The sequence below is a fragment of the Dreissena polymorpha genome, chromosome 1 (assembly GCF_020536995.1).
Source record: "Dreissena polymorpha isolate Duluth1 chromosome 1, UMN_Dpol_1.0, whole genome shotgun sequence".
Classification (NCBI taxonomy): domain Eukaryota; kingdom Metazoa; phylum Mollusca; class Bivalvia; order Myida; family Dreissenidae; genus Dreissena; species Dreissena polymorpha.
The window spans coordinates 209,287,081-209,312,144 of NC_068355.1; the positions used below are offsets into that span (position 1 = coordinate 209,287,081).

Sequence of the window (25,064 nt, forward strand, 5' to 3'; positions counted from 1 at the left end):
ATTACGGTTTCGGAACAGTGGCCTTAATTTTCAAATAAGAATGCTTTTACCATTTAACTTTTGGAATTGGTCCGTTTAGCTGACCGATGAAGGCCTGAAGTTTGTCTTTATATAATAGGATTAACTGACTTTATATGAACGGTAATGTAACGATTTATATCTAAAATGGTGTTGACACACCATACACCAACTTAAGATAGTGACTGCGCAACAGTAACGTAAGCTTATCAACAGAGGGCGGATTTCTCTGCTATAACAATGCGCATATCACACCATGTAACCGTTTACCAAACACATACGGTTTTAATTTGAGATGCATTATTTATGTAAATCCTCATGTATACCAATGCGTATGTAAATTCGCAATTTTATCAAGATTACTAACCAAACAGCATAGAAAAATCAAATCGATTTATACATGTAACAAATGCATTTTATGTCTAATTATTTCCTTTGGATTATATCATTTTTTATAATAATTTGTACACCATCAACCTCTTCATTCCAGCAGCATTGTTCGATACCGCTAATCTGCTCTCTTCTTTATTCAAACACAGGGAATACGGCCACCGCATATCCACTGGGTAGGTTCCTAACATAATACCGTCAACAGTCAGGTGTACGATGGAGCTCGTCGCCCCACTGCACACCAGCACCGTGTCACCGGGCCCGACGCAGGCACCACGTGGTTGCTGTATGTTCTCATCCGTGACAACTTTAGACGTGCCTTTTGCGCAGTCATTCATGTACACAGAATTAGCTAACCAGTCGGTAAATACCAAAGTGTTCTTTGAAATCACATAGGTGCACTTGCTCTCATCAATTTTGTATCTCTTGTTGGGAACGAGCCCGTGATCAAAGTAAGACACCACACCGGACTGCGTTATCTTTCTCACTTGGTCTGTATCATTGTGTGTACTGACGACCATATCTGTTGGGGTCATGCAGCATATGGAGAAGACATCGGTGGATGTTTGTATCGTTCTGGTCATACCGATGTCACTGCCAGGACTCACGGATAGGAGGCGAATTGTTTTGTCATTCATCGTCACTGCGAGTTCATTATGAGACAAACATACAACGTCAAATGGGTTGGTATTGAACGTGTACGGCGTTCCTTGTCTCTTCAGTCGGTCATCCATTATGATACATTTCCAATTCATGTTATCCACGGATACCAGTCTCCCGTCTGGTAGGAAGTCAAGCCCAGTAAGCAGAGGTTCCTTCCCATCATATTGATACTGTTTAAGATCCACTGACACGAGTAGCTCCAGGGTAACTGGTTTGATCGGAACTGACAGCGTGCAGTCACTTGAAAAACCTGCTGATTAACATTTTAACTAGTCGATAATATTGTTAAAGAATTAGTTCAAATATCTGTTCACGTCATTTTTTATGACAAATACAATTGTTTAGGAAAAAAGTTGAACATGTATTACACGTTAGTTTAAATCATAAATAGTATATACACAGGTGTAAATGATGTGATTTATTGTAAAGTTCATATGTTCCGGGTTTTGTCCATTGTCTATATTCGAAAGAGTTCCTAGGCGTATATAGTCAAAGTAAAAAATGTTTAAAACGTAATAAATTAAATTGCAGAAAAAATAGGAAGGGAAAAATAGCATATGAATCAAGTATTTACAAATTCATAGATGCCCAAGTAATTGTAGGGTGCGGATTCGTTATATTTTTAATGCATTAGGCTACACAATTAATAAGTCTCAGATACTTATTCAATAACAATAAGGCGGGAAGGCAGATTTTCATTTTACTTTTTTGAATAGCGGTAGTGGGGTTGGATCTTTTTCATACCTAAGTATTCATAAGTTATGTTTTCTCCCATCAGTTCCTTTATTTATTAAGATAAGTAAATAATCAAATATTTATTAAACAATAAATATAATTTCTATTCTAATGTTCTTATATACTTGATCGCCTTCATGTTAATGAAATTACGTTTGGAGGACTATTTCCTCGCTTTGCTGTCTGACATCAGGAAGTGTGAATGCCTTTCAGTTTTTGATACACATTTGTTGGTGTGCTTATCTGTTTTAGTTTTACTTTCAGTTCTAAATGCTTATTTTACTGGACAGTAAAGCTACGACTGTATAGTCAAACGTAATCTTTTTACCATTACTATCAAGTTTATTGCTAACTATTTCTGCAATAGCAGGAAAATGCGAGCGGTCGTTCATCTTTCTACATAGGGCATATACAATAACTATTCTTTTGCAGGCAAAGGATGAGAAGACAGTTAGTTATGGGCCACACCAAATGCACAACATTCTTGTTGGCCTGTTTACTTTAGCTTCTTCACGACTTAATTAATGTATAGTTTCATGAAGCATCGACTAAGATAGTTAACGTTCTTAGTATCCTGGATTTGCGACCAGGTGTATAACTAGTATAGCTCGGGAACTGATTTCATTTTTGTAAATGGACATGGTAAAAGTTAGAGTTACATACATCAAAGTGTTTTGTTTGGTCAATACAAAGATAATTTACAAATAATTCTTTATTTTGTGATTTTGGCCCTTATAATAAATGTACGTTTAATACATTTTTCACGTTTTACAGATATATTGTGGCGAGAGAAGTGAACGCAAACACTGCTGAGAAATTTAAAGCAAGAAACATTATTTTTGTAGTAAGTGTTTATAGATCTTCGTATACGCATTAAACTTTTTAGGCGGGCTTGATCAGATATGTTTAACTGTAGTTATAACGCGTATCTCTCACACAATTACCATATCAAATAATGCTGTATCCAGGAATAACGTGTCGTACGAAAGGGTGGGCTATGCAATTTTAACATGTCTGTTTAACATAAATTAGAATAGCGCATGTCTCCAGATTTGTAACGCTTTAAACATGTATACCCTCCACCATGGTGACTTGTCTTCAATCCTTGACCAAGCATACCAACATCCCAATGTTCTATTACAAACACTTCAAACATATATTAAAAAAAGATATATATATATGAGAATGTATTCATGATTATTTTTATAAGAGAAAATAATTATATTACATATTTCGGACAATATAACAGTTATCTTCTTCAGCACTATTCCATGCTAGTGAACTCATGCTTACCTGCGTAGCTGATCACTTGCCTAACATTAATGAAGACATACCCTATGTGACATGTTATTACAGTTGGAAACGATAACTTTATATAAGCTTATTTTTGGTATGTTTTCTTCATTTCAAATGTGATAAAATGTATTACGTTCGATGTCAGTTCATTTATAAGTTGAATACGCATTTGAAACTAAAACGCGTTCATACCTTCATTTAAAACGCTTGTTTTCTTTCTAACTTCAGACAATTCTTGTATTTCCGTCGGACTTGTTTGCGCAACATCTAAAAGAAAGAAAAAAACTATTCATTTGTACATTAATATTTCTAAATCCCATAAGGTTCTGGATAACGTGCAGTTTAATGGCATTTGCAATAGATTTATCAATCTTCCATGTGATGTGTGTCTCAAATACAGAGTGGGGTTGGCTTCAAAACAAACTCCAACAGACCAAAATAAAAAAGGTCTTTCCAATTGATGATAATGATGACTTGAAGCCGTTGTAAACAGTAGTTATCTGTAGCTTGATTAATTTAAATTACACTTTAACAAATAACGATTTGTGAGATTCATCATTAAAATTAAATTGATAAAAAAATGAAAACAACTTTAAAAATATATATATATGTAAAACATGACCATATGCCGTTGTACTTTATCGGCAAGAATATGTAATTGTATCACAGCAACACAAACCTGTATGCTTAAGGTGTCGTTCTACTTTAAGTTTTACAAGAACTTCTTCCTCTTTAAGAATGGATAACAACTGTTTTGAAAAGTCTATGGAAATTGTTGGAGTGATTTGATTGCATCGTTTCTCAGATATATGGGTTTCCATATCTTTAATTTTCTCCTTGATTATTTTGGTGACGATATAATTTTGTTGAGGTGTTCCATGTTTGACAAGAGCAGAACTAACCGATAGCAGTTCATTTATGTCTTCATTCACTTTCAACCAGGCTTTATTTCTTTTTGCTTCGCTTTGCTCTATTTTTTTAATCTCATCCGCTTTGAAATTATCTGCATCTGCAGTCAGCTGTGTCTTTGCTTTCTCAAATAACTCGATAATACAACCCTTTATTCTATCAATCTGTTTAAACAGATTTGCATTGGTCTCACTTAATTCAGCCTCTGAAAGCTTGCATTCCGCTACGATTTTGCCAGTATCGGTCTCCATTTTAAGAAGCGTATTTTTCACGTCTTGCAGCTCTGGTCCTTCTTGGCTAGATATACTGGCCAGCTCATTGATTTTGTCGCACTTCCTGTGTATGAACGCACATGTACTGCAACAGAGCTTGGAGTGGTCTTCACAGAAAAACTTGATCTTTTTATCATGGTCTCGACATGTGTCCATACCTTTCATCGTTACAACAACTGGTGCCGAATCCAGATACTCAACAGCAACCGTATCATGTGTGCCCGATTTATAAATTATATGAATATTTCTGCAAGGTTCGCAAAGATACTCGTTACAGGTTTTGCAAAAAATTGTTGCTGTGCTGGACGTGTGCTTTCTCGTGCATGGTTCGCAAGATTTAATAACAATACAATCACTAAAGAATTCCTGGTGAGCTTCTTTTCCGCTGGTTGCCATTTTCGAACCAGTCGTTTGTTGCTACAAAAGTAAACAAAACCATGATGAAAGTAACATAATATTTATATTTTCAAATACTGAAATCTGTTTAAATATAAGAGTAAGTATCAGAACTTCAAATTTATGTCATTAAATTAAAAGCATACAGTACAAGAACAGTTGGGGATATTAGGTATTGCAATCTATTGTATACTTTTTTAAACTACTCGTTGCGTTTGCAATTCTCGCTTTTACGTAAATGACATGTAGATACATGCATAAGTATACAACACTTGTGTTTGTTTTACCTTCTAAATTATGAAGTATCCGTCAGTTTTCCCAGAAAAGCCATTATAAAACAAACCTCATCACATACAAATATACAGTCTTAAACGCCCCTTCAGCGTTCTTCCGTTCAAGGTACAGGACGACTTCTTTATCAACCTCGGTTGAGTATCATAAGTTGATAACGACAATGATGTTTATATCAGTCATTAAAGAGAATACATCTCCAAATAAATCAAGATGTCAATTTTTGGTTAAATAAAAGTGTACGAATTCAGCAAATCAAACTAGATAATGCGTATTCATATCTTGAAGTTATTAACAGAAGTAGTATCTGCAAAACAATTTGAATATCTGTTTTATCTTATTCAGTAAACATTTGGTTGTAGCATTGTCTGCTTTCGTTTATTGACTATTCAGTTTTGACTTCGTTTCCAGATTCCTAATTGGTAATTCTACTTTTAGATTATTGTTGTTGGTAACGCATGGTCATTTACGGGCGCATTGCTGTCGCCAGTGATTGTGCATCATCAGTATAATATATAGCCTTTTGGTTTTATTTATTACATGTATAAAAAGAATGGATTGATAATGGGTTCGACATAACAGTATAAACAGAAAATGTTAGCATAATTGTTGAAATTAAGAGTTCGGTTATAATTGTTTATGGTCGTTACTGTTGCCAATCATTCAATTCAATAATAGTGTTTAACATGCAGAGAAGACTGTAGATACGAATGTATTTGTAGGCAGCCATGTTGCACTCATTTGCGGCATATGAAGATTATTTCAAATACGTCTTGACCAACGTGTTACGTTTTGAAAGATGTTAAAGTGCGCGACACTGCTGACGCTCCTTTACATGATCAGAATACCCATGATATACATACAAAATCATCTCAAACTATTTTATTCTATGTTTTAATTGAAGTAAACTATTTTCATGTAACCAATAACAAACAGTTTAAACCATTATGAAGCTGTACACATCTTTAATTAACGAACCGGATAAATTAATAACTTTGTAATGTTTTTTGACAGCAATATCTTTATTAGTTATGAGGCTTACACGGATCGTTTGGTGACTCAGTGTGTACCGTAGTTAAATTATTATCTATGCCCAATATGATGGTGTCAACTAAATAAATAACAATTAAAGACTTGCTTATCGAAAATTTAATAATTCCAAACCATAATAAGCCCTTACTCTTAGTTCAAAGAAATGGTCTGTAAATGACTTTTTTTTCGCAGCAATATTATTATGACAACACATATGCTGATACTATGGTTAAGCTTTGTTGTAAGAGAATGGTGATGTTTAGTGCTCAGATATAATTGTGTAAGGACCTTGTGTGTATTTGACATAATAAGAATTTCAGCCATGCACTTAACCCTTTTGGATAGTGCACATTTGCGTTAAGCACATGCATTCCATGGAGTTAGAACATTAATTAATAGTGCATTTCATTGTATTACGTCCCCATAAAAACTGTTGAGGTACGTTCTTTTTTCAGATAACGAACATGTTTCGAAACAAGCATATGATTTTATATTTTGAAACAAATAGATTAGGTATTGCCACTGTTTAAGAACTCCAAAAGTTTGGTGTTTTGTACTTCATGCCCCTGTCTGGTATGCAAACAGCAGACGATAAATTGTCACAGTCACTTTTCTGTTGAATGTTACTCAATTTTGTTTATTGCTAATCGAACAATCTTCTCTCGTCTTTTGTGGACCAGCTACATATGTAAAACAAGTCGTTGCCCCTTTTGGAGGTCTCGTTGTTTCCAACTAACTTGCCTAAAGAGTGTAAAGCAAAATCATACTGTCTTGCAGTGGTCTCCAAAAAAATGTGATCTTTCTGCTGTGCATACTGTTCACGTTCATAACAACACGTACCAAATCCACTCTTTTCAATAAAAATAATCTCAATGTTTTCAAAGTTTATATATTTCGCGAAAATAACTATTCGAATCGAAAAGCCGTTGGTTACACACTTCGCTGATAACAGAAGCTGTAGTCGAAAAGTTCTTTCTCGCCCATTTGTCATTCATATCAATGTCAGTACGCTTAACGACAATATATTGCTACCTACATTCGGTCGCTGATATACATAAAATAAACAAAATGATAAACAATTAAAATGATAAACAAAATGTAGTCATGCAAGGGCTTTTGAAGGTTGACTCAACAAAACAGTCACCATAATATCATGTTCAAAATTCGCATGCGGGTTTTGAAATCCATATGGATTAAATAAAAACCATTCATCTGAAAATGTTATGCTCAGAAAATCATGCATTGATAAATTTAAATCTAGATATCGTTGGGATCGCCGGAAGTCATTTAAAGAAATCATAAAAAAATAACATTAGAATGGTACAGTTGGTATGGAAACAACAGAACCGAGACACGTATAAACGCCCCAAAAGGAAGCGGTCGAGTCAGTATTTTTGTGAAAAATGAACTATTAAAAGCTCCCATGTTAACCTGTTAGATAAATCCTACGAAGGAAATATACCACGGAAAATTTGAAAGTATGTGTCTGCTATTTACCGCCATCAAACATTAAACCCAAGAGAGAAAATGAACTTCTTGCTCTCAGATGATCGCATCATTAAACCCAATGCCAGAGCCTGTCATGACATTTTAATTAAGCGACGCAACCACATGTTTATATAATCAATTTAATGTGTGCGCATAGTCAATTGCGTATCAAATAATAATATACTTAAAGGGGCCTTTTCACAGATTTTGGCACGTTTTGAAGTTTGCCATTTAATGCTTTATATTGATAAATGTAAACATTGGATATAAAAAGCTGCAGTAAAAAATCAAGAATAAAATGAAAAAAGGTAAACCTCAGCAGGACTCGGACCACTGACCCCTGGAGTCCTGGAGTAAAAAATCTACGATTTAGACCACTCGGCCATCCTTCCGTATGTGGCGCTAGATGTATTTTATACTTTATATAAGCAATCTCCGTAGTTTCACACAATACAACGACAACAACAAAACTCTCCAAATTATTATTTCGTTTCGCGTTGCAACGCTTTATAATTTTCGGGTTTTTAAATCGTCAAAAGATGCATGTAATGGATATTTTAGAGCACGGGAAATGTTCAGTATTACTGTTTCCTCACAAATATCATAACTAAAACGAAAATTTGCGAATATGAAACAACTTTTTTCAATTTTGTCAATTTGCCCAAACGTGAAAAGGCCCTTTTAAATTTGTACTTCATAAGTACAAAACTGTTTATAATGTACAAATTGAAATTTTCTCTTAATGTATTCTTTGATGATAATATATATATAATTGTTTTTAACTAATCATTTTCAATCGAATTTCCTTAAGAATCTTTTTTTATATTTCTAACAGATTCTATGATGTATATAATCGTTAAACACTTTTAGAATTTTTAGAACCATCGTCTCTCGTCACTCTTTTAGAGTGGTTTTGTACATATATATATAATGATTGTGTACTGCCTTAATGTGTTTTATGTACAAAAATGAGACGTTAAAAATTAATTCTGTCTGTCTGTCTGTCTGTCTGTCTGTCTGTCTGTCTGTCTGCCTGGCTGTCTGTCTGTCTGTCTGGCTGTCTTTCTGCCTGCCTGGCTGTCTGTATGTCTGTCTGTCTGTCTGTCTTTCTGTCTGTCTGTCCGTCCGTCTGTCTGTCTGTCTGTCTGTCTGTCTGTCTGTCTTTCTGTCTGTCTGTCCGTCCGTCCGTCCGTCCGTCCGTCCGTCTGTCTGTCTGTCTGTCTGTCTGTCTGTCTGTCTGTCTGTCTGTCTGTCTGTCTGTCTGTCTGTCTGTCTGTCTGTCTGTCTGTCTGTCTGTCTGTCTGTCTGTCTGTCTTTCTGTCTGTCTGTCCGTCCGTCCGTCCGTCCGTCCGTCCGTCCGTCCGTCCGTCCGTCCGTCCGTCCGTCTGTCTGTCTGTCTGTCTGTCTGTCTGTCTGTCTGTCTGTCTGTCTGTCTGTCTGTCTGTCTGTCTGTCTGTCTGTCTGTCTGTCTGTCTGTCTGTCTGTCTGTCTTTCTGTCTTAACCAATAGTTATTCCTGGATCAGAAATATGTAATTCAGGGTTGCCACCAACCTGATATAATAAAATTTCCTGACTTTTCACTGACTTTTCCCTGACCAAATCTTGGTTTACACTGACTAATTTCGCGACATATTCGGCCTCCTCCTCCCCATACAGCCGACCAAATCCACCCATTTAATGTTTATTTTATTCTTTAACATAAAATAGTAAACAAATACCAAAGCAGTACTACGTAAACACTAAACTATGCATGATGCAAGGCTATAAAGTAAATTCCACAAAACCAAAGATAAAAAAGTTATGCATGTACAGCCACCGTATAATATGATAATGTCTCAAAATCTATGAACAAGAAATACTTCTATAGGTAGATGCATGTGATGTTAGTTATGGCAATACAGTAGTAGCACAACATCTATGACACAAAAAACTGTCCATATACAATATCCATTACATACTATGATCATACTTTAAAGGGGCCTTTTCACGTTTGGGTAAATTAACACATTTGGAAAAAGTTGTTTCAGATTCGCAAATTTTCGTTTTAGTTATGATATTTGTGAGGAAACAGTAATACTGAACATTTACCATGCTCTAAAATAACCATTATTATATATTATGAATCTTTTGAAGATTTAAAAACCCGAAAATTATAAAGCGTTGCAACGCGAAACGAATTAATAATTTGGAGAGTTCTGTAGCGTTGTTGTCGTTATATTCTGTGAAACAACGAGGATTTCTTATATAAAGTATAAAATACATCAGTCAATGTATCCGGAAGGATGGCCGAGTGGTCTAAGTGGGTGCTACTTTTACCCCCAAGACTCCGTGGTTCAGTGGTTCGAGCCCTGCTGAGGCTTACCTTTTTTTTTTGTATTCTTGATTTTTTTACTGGAGCTTTTTATATATTATGTTTGCATTTATCAAAATAAAGCATTTTCTGACAAACTTCAAAACATGCCAAAATTTGTGTAAAGGTCCCTTTAACATCTTTTTGACTTTGGCATGACTGCTTAGAGCTTGTTTTACCATGTTTCATAGCGTAAAGGAACCACAACCACATATAAGACAGCGTGCTTTGTTTTCATTTTTAGAGTTTTTGCCAACTCATGATGAAAACTAAGGGACTTTGAGTCAACAATCATTAAATAATGTCTGTTTACTCATGCTGGTAATATGTCTATCTATGTGTACATTATATTAAATCTGAAATTAGAAGAGAAAATAAATTTGTGATCTGTGATATATGGTAGGTTAATACAAGAAAATCTTGCAGTTAGGAGCAAAAGCAGGTCTTCTTGATAACTGAAATAAAAAAGCAAAGTAAGAATAGCTCTTTCATGCTGTCATCTCTAATGATCCTGCAGAGCATAAAATATAGAAGTAATCAGAATTAATTTGCAAGGGTTGCAAAGCCTTTCAGCCTTCAACTTCAAGGATACAAAAAAATAATCAAAGAAAAAAACAGTGAACATGCTTTACACATGTTAATGTTTTATGTACATAGAAATAGTCAAAATATTACAAATAAAATATATACTATTGAATCTACTATAACAAATTATACCTGAAGACTGCCATAGCCACTAAATAATTACGCATTGACCCAAAATTTTATTTTTCCCTAACTTTTCTGAAATCGCATTGTCCACTGACCATTTTTAAAATTCCCTGAGATGTCACTGACCTTGAAAAAAAAATCAAATCATTTCCCTGACTTTTCAAGTTAATTGGCAACCCTGATGTTCATATGTAGGCAAATGTGTACAGTGATGCGATAGCGTAAAATGGACTGAAAATGTTTTGTCGTTTTCATTGTTTTTCTCACAATTACAGCCCAGATTTGAGATTTTGTAATATCCTTAATGTAATAAAATGCTACTTATGTGTACATACTACTTTGGATTCTATGAATAGTACCAAACGTGCTTCGCCAAGTTTAATTTAAAAAAAATGTGCCCATTAAGTGACCACGTATTACTGGCCCTTAAGTTTATTCGACTGGATAAAGTAATAGTGCACTGCATGGTATATGAAACCCTTGGAAATAACTAGGAATATTGATACTTATTTATGACCACTCGACTCGACCACCCCTTAAAGTTTTATCCTTATAACATTTTCTCCCGATTTCTTAACGACTCTCCCGGCCCTTATGGAATAGCGATGTCGATAATCATTGGGAAATTAGGGGCGAATCGCTATGAGGCCAAACATTAAGGGGCGAGTCTTTACAGTACCGAATTTACAATCGTAAGTGTCATTTCTTCCAATGTCAGATGAGCAGTTACAATAATTTTGCAAACTGAATTGTTTAATTATAATACACTAAATGTGTTTTATTACGCAAGAATCAAGTACAAAGTTGTGGTCTTATATATTTCCAATGACCCTATAACTACAATCGGTCGGGTAGTTACGGATCACATTATAATGGTGTTTATATTTTTAAAAATAAGCAATTGCTCTCAAAATACTTAGATTGCTGAGGCAAAATATTTCATCTTTTAAGTTATATTAATGTTTTAATACTTACCAACACATTTCTGATGCCAATTTGAACTTATTCACTTGCATAAAGTCAGCTAGTTCTGAATCGAGTGCGGTAATTTCGGATCACTCGGACTATTTAGAAAATGTAGGTCAGGGAGCATCTCAAAACTTATTTTGACTGTCAAAACAAATGATGCATGTATTAAATAAACATCAGACAGGTTCGTTTGTTTCAGTTTACCAACTGTCTGACAATTTATAAACATGATAGGGTGTGTGTCTGTACACAAGACCAATAAATCTGTTGGAAAGTATTTATGTTTTAGTTTGAAATGGATTCCTAAGTATTCTTGGTTATATAAAACAAACATAAATACTCAATACAAGCAATTTAGTTTGGGAAATAACATAGTATGATAACATCTAACAAAAATAGAATCACAATAATGTAAAAAAATGTATGAAATGCCTAGAACATTTTCTTGATGACTAGAAAATATTTGTATGCCCGCTTTCGAAGAAAAGGGGGCATAAAGTGATCGGACTGTCCGACTGTCTGTCTGTCCGTCTTTCAGACACACTTTGCGTTTAGGTTTCGAAAAATGCCCATAACTTCCATGTCCCTTGAGATATAACCTTCATATTTGGTATGCATGTGTATATAAACAAAGCCTTTCCATACGCACGACCATTTCTACCCCTGTGACTTTGACCTTGAACTTAGGGTCCGCGTTTAGGTTTCGAAATCTGCGTTTAGGTTTCGAAAAATGCTCATAACTTCTATCAAAGCGTTGAATTTTTTAATCGGATGTCTGGAGCACTAGTCGGTGACAGCTCATGTTATAACAAAGGTCCTAAAAAATACAGAACTTTATATAAATGTATTTATAAAAATGACAAACACTGAACATAAAAAAGTACCTCTGGAATGCATTTGCTAATAGAAGTAAAAATAGGGTCACAATAATGTAAAAATATTTTAATTTTAAAGTATCCATAAAAATTATAAAATAAACCAGTACCTCTGGAATGAATTTGCTAAAGAAATGGAAAACAATACTAGATATAAAGTTACCTTCTTGGTAAATAACATAGTATGATAACATTTAACGATAATAGGATCACAATAATGTAAAAATAATGAAATAAAACTATCCAAAAAAATACAATATAAACCAGTACCTCTGGGATAAAAATGGTAAAGAAATGGAAAACAATATTAGATATCAAGTTAAATTCTTGGTAAATAACATATTATGATAACATTTAACAATAATAGGATCACAATAATGTAAAAATATATAAAAGTATCCACTTCAGCCTCTTTGCCAATGACTGTGCAGAGCACCCGTGCTTTTATGGAACCATGAGTCCAACTTGACAATTATCTGAAATGCAAAATCACAGCATAAATACACATTAAAAATAGGATACATGTTTCAAATATAACCAATCTCCTTCCAGCACTACATCTTACCATTATTTATCAATCCATATATTTTTCTAAAGTACAGTTTTTAGCACTCACTTGTTTTTTTTACTCCGCTATTATACCTTTAAATATGATAACCTATTACTACATACATAAACATACTTTAAAAACAAACAAAGATGCATGCAACAAATGCTTATTGTATGTGTTAGCCTTGACCTTGTGACTTAGACCTAATGCCTCATAACTGGTTTACATAATAGATCTCAATCAAATGCATGAACATGTAAAGTTTGGAGAACCAGGTCCAAAAAGTTTCATTTTATGAGCAAGGTTAAAGTTTTGGGACAGACAGAGAGACAGAATAAACAAAATTCAATCTAATTCTCTGAATGTTTCATTGAAGTCACAAAATAGTAGTATAATTAAATAATTCCAATGAAACAATATATCAAATTAATGAGAAACTAAGCACTTTTCATTTCATATATAAAAAAAACTTTTTGCGGTTGCTGGAGCTTTAAAGTTTTACAACACAGTATTTAAACAATATCAACTGTTCTGAGATTTTCCCCAATCAGCTGATTCGCAACTGACATGTACATTAGGTGCAATTTCCATGCTTTTATTTCCATAAATCATTAACATATACTAAAATCACTAACAGGAATTTAAAAATAATAATTAATAAACGAATTCATACCAAATGTACAAGAATTTACCAAGGAAATGTGCTTCTAAAACGTCTTTCAATTGTGGATGCGTGTTGTAGATAGACGGTGCGACGGTAAAATGACACGACTGTTATAGTCACCACAGCGAGATTTTCAATGAAAACACCGTTAACATTAAGAAGCAAAACTTGTTATTGCTTGAAATTGATCACATTTTCCAAAAATCACAGTTATATTTATATGTCAATATCTCTTAGACTAATATTTTTATTAAATCATAGAGTTGATTCGGAAATGCCCGAGAACCGAAACTACCCGACCGACTGTAGTTTCACAGTTTCATTGGAGCAAACATGAAACAATTACTAATAAATGAATGTGTGTGTGTTTCAAAGTTTATACATCCGTTCTACTTGATTATGTGAACATATTTTAAATTATAGCGGCAATTTCAATTTATTTAATTCTATAAAGGTCATGTATAGAAAATAAATAACTAGATTCTAATCCAAATTTTGGGAAAAATTTTCCCAAAATTTGGGCGGGTCGGTGGCTTTTATTTTTCATTTTATGTGTCAGACCTATATATAAGTAATTTAATGTTCAGGAATTTGATTGTTTATATGCATAACGCCTATATGTATGCATGTATGTAAAATTATATAGAATTAAAGAAATACATTATCAAAATTTGACTATTGTGTTTTATTTTACCCTTTTAATATTATGTTAAACATATTTTAACATTCAATATTACATGACTAGACAAAGCATTGACTAGACAAAGTATCAAATAAACTACAAATCTTTAACAGAACCCTTTACATTATTTTTGCAGTATGACTAGATATCATTGATTAAAACATATTGGTATGCAGTGTTTTTTTTTTTCACCTATAGGGGAATGGTGGCGGGGCGCGTCCAAAGGGGAAAAACGTGTCATTTTTTAGGAAAACGGGATAATTAAAATTTCACACTTTTAATATATGTAATGAGATTTATTAAATGGATACTCATGTATATATGAATGCAATATTAACAGCTGAATGTCTCTGTCCTTTTTCTTAAATATATATCAATGATTTTTAGCTCGGCTGTTTTCTCAGAAAACCCGAGCTATTGTCATAGCCAGCTCATCGTCCGCCGTCCGCCGTATGCGTCGTGCTAAAACCTTAACATTGGCCATTACTTTTTAAATATTGAAGATAGCAACTTGATATTTGGCATGCATGTGTAACTCATGGGGCTGCACATTTCGAGTGGTAAAATTTCAAGGTGAACATCATCCTTCAAGGTCTAGGGTCAAAAAAACAAATCCAAGGGAAGTAATAAGCTTTCAATGGACATAATTATCTGACCTGCAAACGTATATATTTTTGTTAAATAAATCAAAGCGGGGCAGTAGGTGGCATTATGTTTCTGACAAACACATCGTGGTAAAAGGTCAAGGTAAAGATCATCCTTCAAGGTCTAAGAGCAAAAATACGAATTCAAGGAAAGTAATAAGCTTTAAAGGGAGATAATTATTCAATATTGAACATAGCAACTTGATATTTGGCATGCATGTGTATCTCATGGAGCTGCTCATTTTGAGTGGTGAATCTACAGTCAAAGTAGTGACTTTTAATTATTTGCTACTAAAAATAGACATTTGTTAGAGACAATTATTTTCAAGGGAAGTAATTTATATAATTATAAATCTCATATTATATATTTCCTTACCAAGAATTTAAGTTCTTTTCACAGTTACTGTACATATTTATTATTTTGATTAATTATAACTCAAATGGTTGATTTGTGAAAGTTTTTTATTAATGATTATTATTATCATTTCTTACCTGTTTCAATTTGTGAATGCTAGATTTAATTGAATACCAGTGGACTTATGTCCATAGATACATGATGAACTCTGGCTATGATCTCTTTGATAAACCACAGGCCTTGGTTGTCAGTGATGTCTGACTTGGTCATTTTTGACTGTCTACAGACCCCCCCTCCTTTGGATTGGACAAAATCCAAGGGAAGAAATCAGCTTTAAAGGGAGATGATTTCTATACCTGCCAAATGATAAAAAGAAATTTTATTTCAAAGGGGCGCAGTAGGGGGCATTGTGTTTCTGACGAACACATCTCTTGTTGGGTCAATAGGTCAAAGGTCAAGGTCACTGTGACCTCTAAAAAAAATATTCTGACAAGCTTATGCAGCCGAGCTTGGCACCCTTTATGCGGTGCTCTTGTTTCAAAATTAGTTTCAGACAGTTCAGCCTTTATGCACGGTCTCAGTTTTCTTAGCCATTTTGAGTCTAATTGGGATTGTTTAAATCGATAAAATGGCAAATTTGAGCATTTTTTATCAATAAAATGGACCAAATTGGAACAATTTATCAACAAATATTGACACAATATAGTTACATTAGGCCTTTTCCATGTCATTTTGGGAAAATAATGCAATTCATGTGAAAAGTCCACTGATTTGGGAAAAACTAATTTAATATAACTCTTTATAATAATTCAAAATCATGTTAGTTTTTATGAAATAAATTTTAGATATATTTATCATAAGACAGTTCTTTCTAAAAAAAATTTTTTTTTTTTAAACTTCTGGAGGGGAATTTTTCCTACTCTTTTTTTAGGGGAATGGGACCGAATATCGGCCCCGAATTTTGCCATAAAAAAGCACTGATATGCATTCAATAAACAGCATTTACTATTTCAAGTTCAGTTTGTATTAATTGGATGAAGATGTTGAAAATGAAGATAATACACATTTAATATAAGAAGTTTCAGGGGTGTCTCCAATACTAGAGTCAATAAAATTTTCTAGACAGCCGACAGTTTGAATAACTGTAACATCGGATGACACCTGTGTCAATTCTTATTTATTTCCGCCGACGAAGGCACAGAATATTTTCGGGTGGTCAACTTTCAACGATGGAGCTTGATCATACGAACTACAAATGAACTCATCGTACAGCAGATTTTAAATCTGATTTTGGGGAAAGGGCCTGGCCTATTTAGAGGGGAAAAAATAGCACGAAATGCCGGATTTTGGGGAAAAAATCACGCGAAACGCCAGTTTTGGGGAAAATAAGGAAAGTCTTAAATAATCAATTTAACATATTTTACTGTTTTTAAAACAAATTCAAGACAACAGATAATTGAATTATGCAATATGTTATTTTTTCTACACTGGATCAGGTTAACTGGGAAAACAAATCCGAGGGGAAAGGACCGTTTTTCGGCGGGTCCCAAAGAAGGAAAAAAAGCCCTGTACAGGTCCGTGAGAGTAAAAGTTTCTGCACATTTTGACACCCGGTATCAATCTTTTACGGTTGTAACGCCGTTTCTACACCTCAAAATAAGAACAATTTGGATGTTGTTTTTGCTCGATCACTTAAATTTCAGACGACGTTAAAAATCGATAAGCGTCTCGGACACATTGAGTTGCCGATTCGCACTTCGCTATTTTCGTACTCATTCAGCTGTTTCCTCCTCAGTATTTTGCGGCTCGAATTTTTTTACGGATTTTTTTTCAAAATAAAAACATTCGGGTGGGACGATTTTCGATTGACGGGCGGGGATGAGAATCTAGGAATTTATTTTATATGTCCTAATTTAAAATATTTTGAATTTTGGTTTGGCCTTGTGGCTGGGGAAGCCCCAGCTTCTGGTATGGTGACCACAAACCAAACTTACATGCTTCATTGAATGGGGATTGAACCTGGTTGCTTAGGTGAGTAGAGCGCCTAAGTAGAGTACTAACCACTGCCCAAACTGGACAGTCACTTATAAATGTATGAGACTATTTTGCCTAAATAAACGACCAACCAAAGCCTTATAACACTGCAAGTATATTTATGCAATATATTTTAGCTTGGCAAGAATAAATTCCACAAGTCCCATCATTTCGATGTCTCCAATGATGTGGCCATGATAGTGGGCCATGAAAAGCCAGGAATCGGTGGAGAACCGCTGAGAGGTCAGAAACTCAGACCAAAAAACAGCAACTATCCAAGAGGGGAAGGCAGTAACCTGCCTGCCTGGGTTGCTTTTGATAGACAGGTCCTCTGTTTTGACGCTTATTTCCAAGAAGCTGTCTATGAGAAGAGGGAGGAGCAATATCGTGTTAGGAATTGTAAAATCTACTTTTATTTAGAGGATGACTCTCTTCAAGTGATTGAACCAAGAGCAAAAAACAGCGGTGTTCCACATGGTAATTTAAATGCCAAATTGATATATTAACTTGTATGCATATGAAGATTTTACTATACTTGACCTTGTTATTTAGTTCTTGTTGGATGTCATTTGTTTGCAGTTTGCATAATATTCAAATGTATTAATAAGCAGTCCCTGTTGACCGGAATCCCCAAAATAAGTAATTCCACTAATAAACAGTTAAATTTGCATCTTGGTTTACCCCTACTGATACAACAGTAAAGAATGGTGTTTGTTTTCATATTAAATTTTATGTTTATTAAGAAGAAACTAGTCTATTGGACTGTCAACAATCCAGTTATCTCAATCAATAAAATAATATGTATTTATTAGGTTGTTATGGGTATATTTAATTATATTTTAGGAAGTATTATTTTACATTTTTCATTTGTTTATCATTCTGCTATTACCAACGTGACTGCTGCTTTGAAAAATTTATGAAAATTATTTGTAATGAGAATTAAAAGGGGCAATAATAATATTGTATTTTGCCTCAAGTGGACACGTCCTTCAATTAAATGCTTAATGTTAGTTGAAGTTAAAATTGGTGAGTAGCTTCATTAGCAATGCCATTGCATTTGACAGGCACACTTATTAGACGACACAGAATTCCAAAACCACCGCCACACGATGATGAATACTACACAGTTGAAGACTTCAACATCAACAAAGAAATAAACCTCTACTCAAAAGTATTCAAAATCACAAACCGTGATGAGTTCACAAGGAATTTCTTGAAGAAACTTGGAGTCCGCATGCCTGACCTCGTAACGGCTCCATCAGACCCCTATACCAACTACAGGAAGGCTGTAAGTAGGAAGTACACATGTTATTAAATTTATATACTTAAGGAATATGACCAATAAAAAAACATAACAAAATGTATATAGATGGAGAATCATCATTCTGGTCTTGGAAAACATAGTGTGGCAAATGAGAAATATGTGGCATATCTCTACATTGATGTCAATTTGATACAAAGGTGCCTCATATTAGTTTTCATTTCTCATGAGTGGGATTTTATATTGATGTTTTGAGGTATAAATATTACCGGGAATCTACAACTTTAAGAAAAAGTCATCATTTGTGGTAGAAATGAATCAGATTCAACCAAAAAAACAATATCATACCAAGATGTAGTAAATTTAAGGAACATATAAAGTAAATATAATTGTTAAAAAATATAATACAAAATATGCGTTCCTGCCAAAATATTAGAGCCGTAGCAATTAGTTTTAATAATTTCTTTCAAAATGTAGTCATAGAGGTATGATCAAAAGAAAAAAATATAACTGCACTATTATATTGTAATAAATCATGCTATGCACAAATGCAGCTTCAATGCTAAGCCTCATCTGATATATGACAAAACAATAGGGCAGTAACCTTTAAATATTTGAATACATTCTCAGGATGACTTCTGCTGGTCTACCAACCCAGTTTTCCCGAGTATGGAGCATTTGTTTTAGTACTATTTATTTTGTTTTAAACAAGGTATCAAGGCAAATGAATGAATTGCATCTATCAATACATTGTTCACAGATGGTTGAGTATATGCAGCCTCTGCGCCCATATGAGAAGCACGATACTCTCAAGCAGTTCCTGGACCATGACAGACACGTGCTGAGGTTCTACTGCTACTGGGACGACTCCAAGGCCATGTTTGGCGACCCAAGAGAGATGGTCCTGCATTACTTCCTGGCTGACGACACTATTGAGATTAGAGAGGTCATTCCTCCGAATTCTGGTATGTTTGTAAGGATATTTATTCAATAACTACATGAAAAATAAAAAACATCATGTGAACTTCTATTTTTCTTTTGTTTTCAACTTTCTCTTTGAATAATTTATGAATAAATTAGGTATGAGAAGAAAAGAACTCAATTTAATAAAAGTTGGTATATTGTGTTTTCATAGTGTCTTTTTATCGGTATAATTTTTAATTAGAAGACATTTCCTTTAAGTATGGTTGAAATAATTAACATTTACAATATGCAAAACCCAGTGTTTATAGTCAGTGTTCTTGATTCATGCTTGAGGTTTTATTTTGGAAAACAATTAGTGCTACATGTAGTTTTGAAGAATTAATTCTTTAAAAAGAAGATACTAAAGGTAATAAATATCCAAGGAATATTTGTTCATTTGCTTTAATCAGTTTGGTTCAACAAAAGATTTATATTCTCTGTTTCAAATCTCAGACATTCCTAATCACGCTATTAATGCAAGTTACGCTCAGTTGGTCATTGTCAGCTCAGGTACTACTCAAAAGTACCCCCAGCACTCTTAAGTATACTTCCATTAACTCCGGGTACGAAAAATACGCTAAAAGGCTACCAGCCATACTCTAGGGAAGTACATTTTAGTTTGTTTTCCCGCACAATGGGTACGTTGAAGTATATTTAAGACAAACTGGGGTACTGTTTAGTAGTCCAGACCAATGACCAATCAAGTTCTACTTACACTTGCATCTACAACATTACTTATTTCCTCCCTAGGTCGTGACGCTGCCCCCATGTTCCTGCGTTGAGGCCTTAAAGCAGCCTGGCAAGGTCACAGACAGGACTGTGCTGAACGTGTTTGGACCCACTGGACATGGCGGGCGATACATCCTGGACAGTCTCAAGGTGAGATGCTGCCTATAGATATTGACTTTTGATGACTATGTATGAGTTGATTCATTAAACCTTAATGATAACTTACTTTAATTTGGTAAAATGCTTTTTTGAGTGTCAAATATAACACTTTTGTGTCCAGAAGCATATTGGCGGGGGATATCAATTCAATGAATTTGCTTGTTAACATCTCTGTTAAGGGTGTCTCAGACAGGTGCTATATGTTCACACCGTGTTATAGCTAAGGACACTTGTAATTTCAGGCAGGTCAAACGTGTAGCTTATTGTATGAAAAAAAAGTTTGGCTTTGCACAATTGTGTGATTTTATCATATAAAAAATAAATGTATTATACTATTTGTCTGACTAAGTTTTTACAGTTTTGCTGTTTTGTTGTTTTAAGACCGGAGCCAGCCCCACAGAGTTTTACAAAGACAGTGATGATGATGATAGAGAGGATGAAGCGATGACATTTCTGAAGAAAAGGACAAGGGCAGAAAAGTGGCAGTTTGTTGTTGAAACTGGCTTTAAAAGGCTTGGAAACACACAACCATTCTGCAAATGTGCTTGGTTTATTTTCAGATTTGCGAGGTGACCAGTTTCCAGACATCGGTTCGCTCCTGCTTGTGTACGAGATTGGCCGAGACTAAAAAAACTGTAGTGTGCCACCTTAAGGTAAAACGACAAATTACCAAAATGATCAAACACCCATGAAACATGCTTTTGCTTAATTATATATCCCTAAGGTTTTGTTTTTTAACAGAGTGTTTGCCCATAACACCTTTGTATGACCAATACTGTTCGTAAATCAAGGGAGGTAATTCGGAATCATGTTTTCTGGTTTCAGCAATTCTCAAACAGTTCTGTATAGAGAATGTGTTCAATTTGTAGCCGGAACGGAGCATTTACTACTCTGTGGTGAAGAAGGGCTATATTTTCATATAATGTCAAAAATTATAGCCAACAATATACGAATCAAATCAAAACAATGATTCAAAATGGCCGTTTGGGCAGAATTTAGTACTGTAAAGGCCGGGTAACAATCTTGATAATATTGTTTCCATGTTAGCATTGTGCATGCTTTCGCATTGAAGGTTTAACATTTTAGTCGTTTGCTTGTAAGGCAAGATAGTCTCTGGAGAAAAACGTAAGTACGTAAACAGCCTTGTCAGCAGAAAGACACTCTGTTGCAGTTACTGAAGGTACAGCGACATCTTCACTGGGGTTAGGTAAATGTTGGCATGTTTGTCGGAATGTGTTTCGTGGTCATTACCAAAATGTCCTGCGTGCTTTGTTTAATCTATATCTGCGCCATAACTTACTTTTGGCCATTGTGCGCAATTCAACTGATGTTATTTATAAGCAAATAAAACGTTGTTGTGAAGAAGTGACTGTTGTAAGTGCCTCACATAAGTGTATGCCTTTAAACAATGATCTGAGCTTACTAGAAGTTTTACTTTTTCTGTTTCCAAGAAATATGAATTAATATTTATCTCAGATGTCAATTTTTAGGCAGTCATTTGTGTCATATCAGGGGTATTTCCTCAATATGTCAGTCCCATTTATTTATGCTATGATTGGGTTATCTCCCTTGCATGGGCATGTTTAAGGGATTACGACACAAGGGCCTTAAATGTTGTGTTTTTACAACAGATTAAAGGTACAAATGCTCAACTTGCCTTTCAAGATCATGCTAAGCATGCAATTTATTTATAGTTTTATTATATTAAGCAAAAACATGTGCATTTGTTGTGAGAGCTGTAAAAAGCTAAGCAACGCAAAGTATTTATTGGCGCAAAACTGTGTGTTTTTGTGTTGCGTCTTTCATAAAGTTATGATTTAAAGGCTGACCAAGTTACCTGCACTACCATTTGTCATCTCAATGTGTTTAAAACACAATTTATTTCACAGCTTATGACCATGTTATTGTTTGTTGGTACAATTTCACTGTATGTACTGGATTATCAGTGCATGTATGTATTTCCTTTTAACTTGGGAATCAATATTTTCAGTTGTCATTAAATGACATTCCCAGAATGGTATTACGTTTTACGTATGATCATAAGTATTTAATGGATTATTATTGAAAGATGGTAGGTCTGTTGGTATGTTGTGTTAAGTAGATTGTCAAGCTAATATTAGTTTTTTCATACACTTATAATTTTTATTCGCCAATAAGCTAAGTTTATTTACATACATATATCAATGGAGTAAACATTTGAATACAGTACAAGCAGCCATTTTACTATAATGCATGCCAATTTAGCTATACAAATAAGATCCAAATCAATTTTTGATGTACAATGTGTTATGATGACAAAATATATTTTTAAGATATATTAATCTGTAAACTTAAGGTTTCAATGAAGCCTGCTTGTACAGAATACAACATGTTAAGAGATGCTTCCAGTAACTAGGTTGCAAAGTTTCAGATATAATGGCATGACTTAGTTGACTAAGAGGCTAATATATCTCTGTGACAAAAGTACAAACAAAAGACTCTTTTTGACTTTTGCGCCAAGTTCCAGCACGCGTCTCAGTACCATCGTTTCCGGTGAAAGTGTCGCCGAATGTACGCTTACTGGCCCGTGTATTGGCCCCCGTAACCCCATAATATGAGCCTGAAGTTGCACTTATCTCTTGGAGTATGTGTGCTAGAGCGACGAAACTTGGCAGACTCGTGTGTCCCGATGGGTCACGCATGCGCCAAGTTCCAGCACGCGTATCAGTTCCATCATTTCCGGTGAAAGTGTCGCCGAACGTACGCTTACTATATTTAGAATATTTGTTACAGAAATTCCTTTAAGCAAACAGGGTAGACCCAGATGAGACGCCGCATCAAGCGGCGTCTCATCTGGGTCTACGCTGTTTTTCAAGGCCCCTTTTCTAGACGCTAGGCATAAATGGGTTAAAATGTACGCAAATTGGTACACATTGTATTTATTCCACTTAACTGTCTAGATGTTTGGGTATCCACACTCTGCTATAAACCGAATGCTCATTATTTTGAAGCATATTTTTCCTATGTAATTATCTTTGAATCGGTGTATCCTTTGCTTTCTAAAAGATTGTTTATATTTCGAATAAACGATTTTACGAAGTGATTTACTCACGAATAATATCAAATGACAATAGTTTCATACCATAAGCAAAATCTTTCAGTGTAAAAAATGTCACCATTTTCAAGTCTGAAGTGTAAAGACGTACGATATATACTAACATATACTTATTTGTTGTATATTATTTTATTTCAGATGCAATCAAAAAACAGATATCAATATCTCATGGGCAAATACCGGCGGAAGCTAACAATCTTTGTGATCTGTGCGCTTTTATTATTGGTTTCCTATATTCCTATGCTTAGCCACAAAAACAGTAACATTAACGCGATTCTGGGACAACTAAAACGAAATCCGGGTGAAAATAATGCAAATGCAGCACTAAAACACAATTTGGCATACCATTCAAGAATACCCATAGGTGTCACATATGGTGGGAAGATTGGCAACGCAATTCAAGAAAATGTTCGTCGAAAAAATGTGGATACGGATAGAACCTTTGTGCGCGATAATCAGTCCAAAGAATTTAATTTAACTCAAATTACAAAATCGGGGCAACAAGTTTTCCACTATCGCTGGATTTCCACTCTTAACCAAAGAAACGAACATTCTGGCGAAGCAACCGAAGATTTGATGACATTGGTAATTGTTCAATTTTTTAAATAACAAAATTGTGTTTGGTACTTGTCTTGTTAATATGGGTCTTACAAAGGCATTAAGCCATTTTAACATGACCATCATGCACTTAATACAAAGTACAAGCTCATTTGACCATGACATGTATTACGACAATTACAATAGCTGTAATCACACGAATTCTTTACGCATGATATTATTTGTTAAATATTTTTGTAGAAGCCGTTTCCTTTCCTGAAAACATACAGAAATCCATGTTGGTACGGCGATGCCTTCAACTACACCGGAGATGACGTCGCTGGGTCACCGCGCGCTCCTGCACGCATTGCGCATACGGTGTTCTGCTTGCCTTATTATTTCCTCATCGGAGCTCCCAAGTGCGGCACGACAGATTTATTTATAAAGATGGTCCAGCATCCGGAAGTTTCACGGTCGGTACCGAAAGAACCGCACTGGGTCACTCGACGACGATTTTGTGAGTAATACGAAATACTTGAACTCGTAGAGAGTATCTCTTAATTATGCTGTAAGGTACACATATTTTTTATTATGTTACCACCCATTGAACAAGTTAATATATTAAATTAAAAAAAGTCAAACGCGAATATCTGTTTATGTTTAATTGGTTTCCAATTGGGATATATACGATACCTTGGATTATAATAGTAGTAAACTTAGAATGTATACACATGTTAAATGCGGTGAGGGACATAAGCTTGTGTTGTTCTGTTTATATACTGATACTTGACGTTTATGTAAGTCAATAAACAACGATAACTTGTAAACAATTTCTAAAATTTTACACGATTTGATATTGCATAATCAATTAACTTAAATGGGGCAGTAGGAACTCCCGTTATCACATTTCAAGTTTTAAGGACATATTTTGTAACTGACAAAAACGTGTATGCATGTCTCTTTATCGATTTGTGTTTATTATATTTAATTATTGTG

The 25,064-nt window shown here is 34.6% G+C and overlaps 2 protein-coding genes across 3 annotated transcripts; one reads left to right on the plus strand and one right to left on the minus strand.

The window, feature by feature from the left end:
- Positions 1–355: 355 nt before the first annotated feature.
- On the minus strand, positions 356–5,095 carry LOC127864815 (uncharacterized). 2 transcript variants are annotated; one of them, XM_052404704.1, is made up of 4 exons: positions 4,967–5,095; positions 3,782–4,700; positions 3,295–3,369; positions 356–1,321 (listed from the first exon to the last, which is right to left on the minus strand). In XM_052404704.1, exons 2-4 carry the CDS (start codon positions 4,677–4,679, stop codon positions 471–473), a joined length of 1,824 nt encoding a protein of 607 aa, XP_052260664.1. In that variant the 5' UTR covers positions 4,680–4,700; positions 4,967–5,095; the 3' UTR covers positions 356–470. The 2 variants fall into 2 exon arrangements, with proteins under 2 accessions (XP_052260664.1, XP_052260663.1); XM_052404703.1 differs by having other exon boundaries at positions 356–1,324.
- Positions 5,096–7,319: 2,224 nt separating this feature from the next.
- Positions 7,320–20,899, plus strand: LOC127866156 (EF-hand domain-containing family member C2-like; the record flags this gene model as incomplete). Its single annotated transcript, XM_052406575.1, is given in 7 exon segments — positions 7,320–7,331; positions 17,463–17,802; positions 18,390–18,613; positions 19,347–19,551; positions 20,300–20,327; positions 20,329–20,428; positions 20,819–20,899. Coding segments are annotated over 7 exon segments (990 nt in total), but the record flags the coding sequence as incomplete, so codon positions are not given.
- Between the last annotated feature and the right edge of the window lie 4,165 nt (positions 20,900–25,064).

Bases quoted from the DNA above. Each gene is read 5' to 3' on its own strand.
- LOC127864815 (XM_052404703.1), bottom strand. From the start codon at position 4,679: ATGGCAACCAGCGGAAAAGAAGCTCACCAGGAATTCTTTAGTGATTGT. The intron at 3,370-3,781 runs GTTTGTGTTGCT...TCTTTCTTTTAG, and splicing joins ACGACACCTTAAGCATACAG to ATGTTGCGCAAACAAGTCCG. The intron at 1,325-3,294 runs GTATGAACGCGT...AATGTTAATCAG, and splicing joins AACAAGCGTTTTAAATGAAG to CAGGTTTTTCAAGTGACTGC.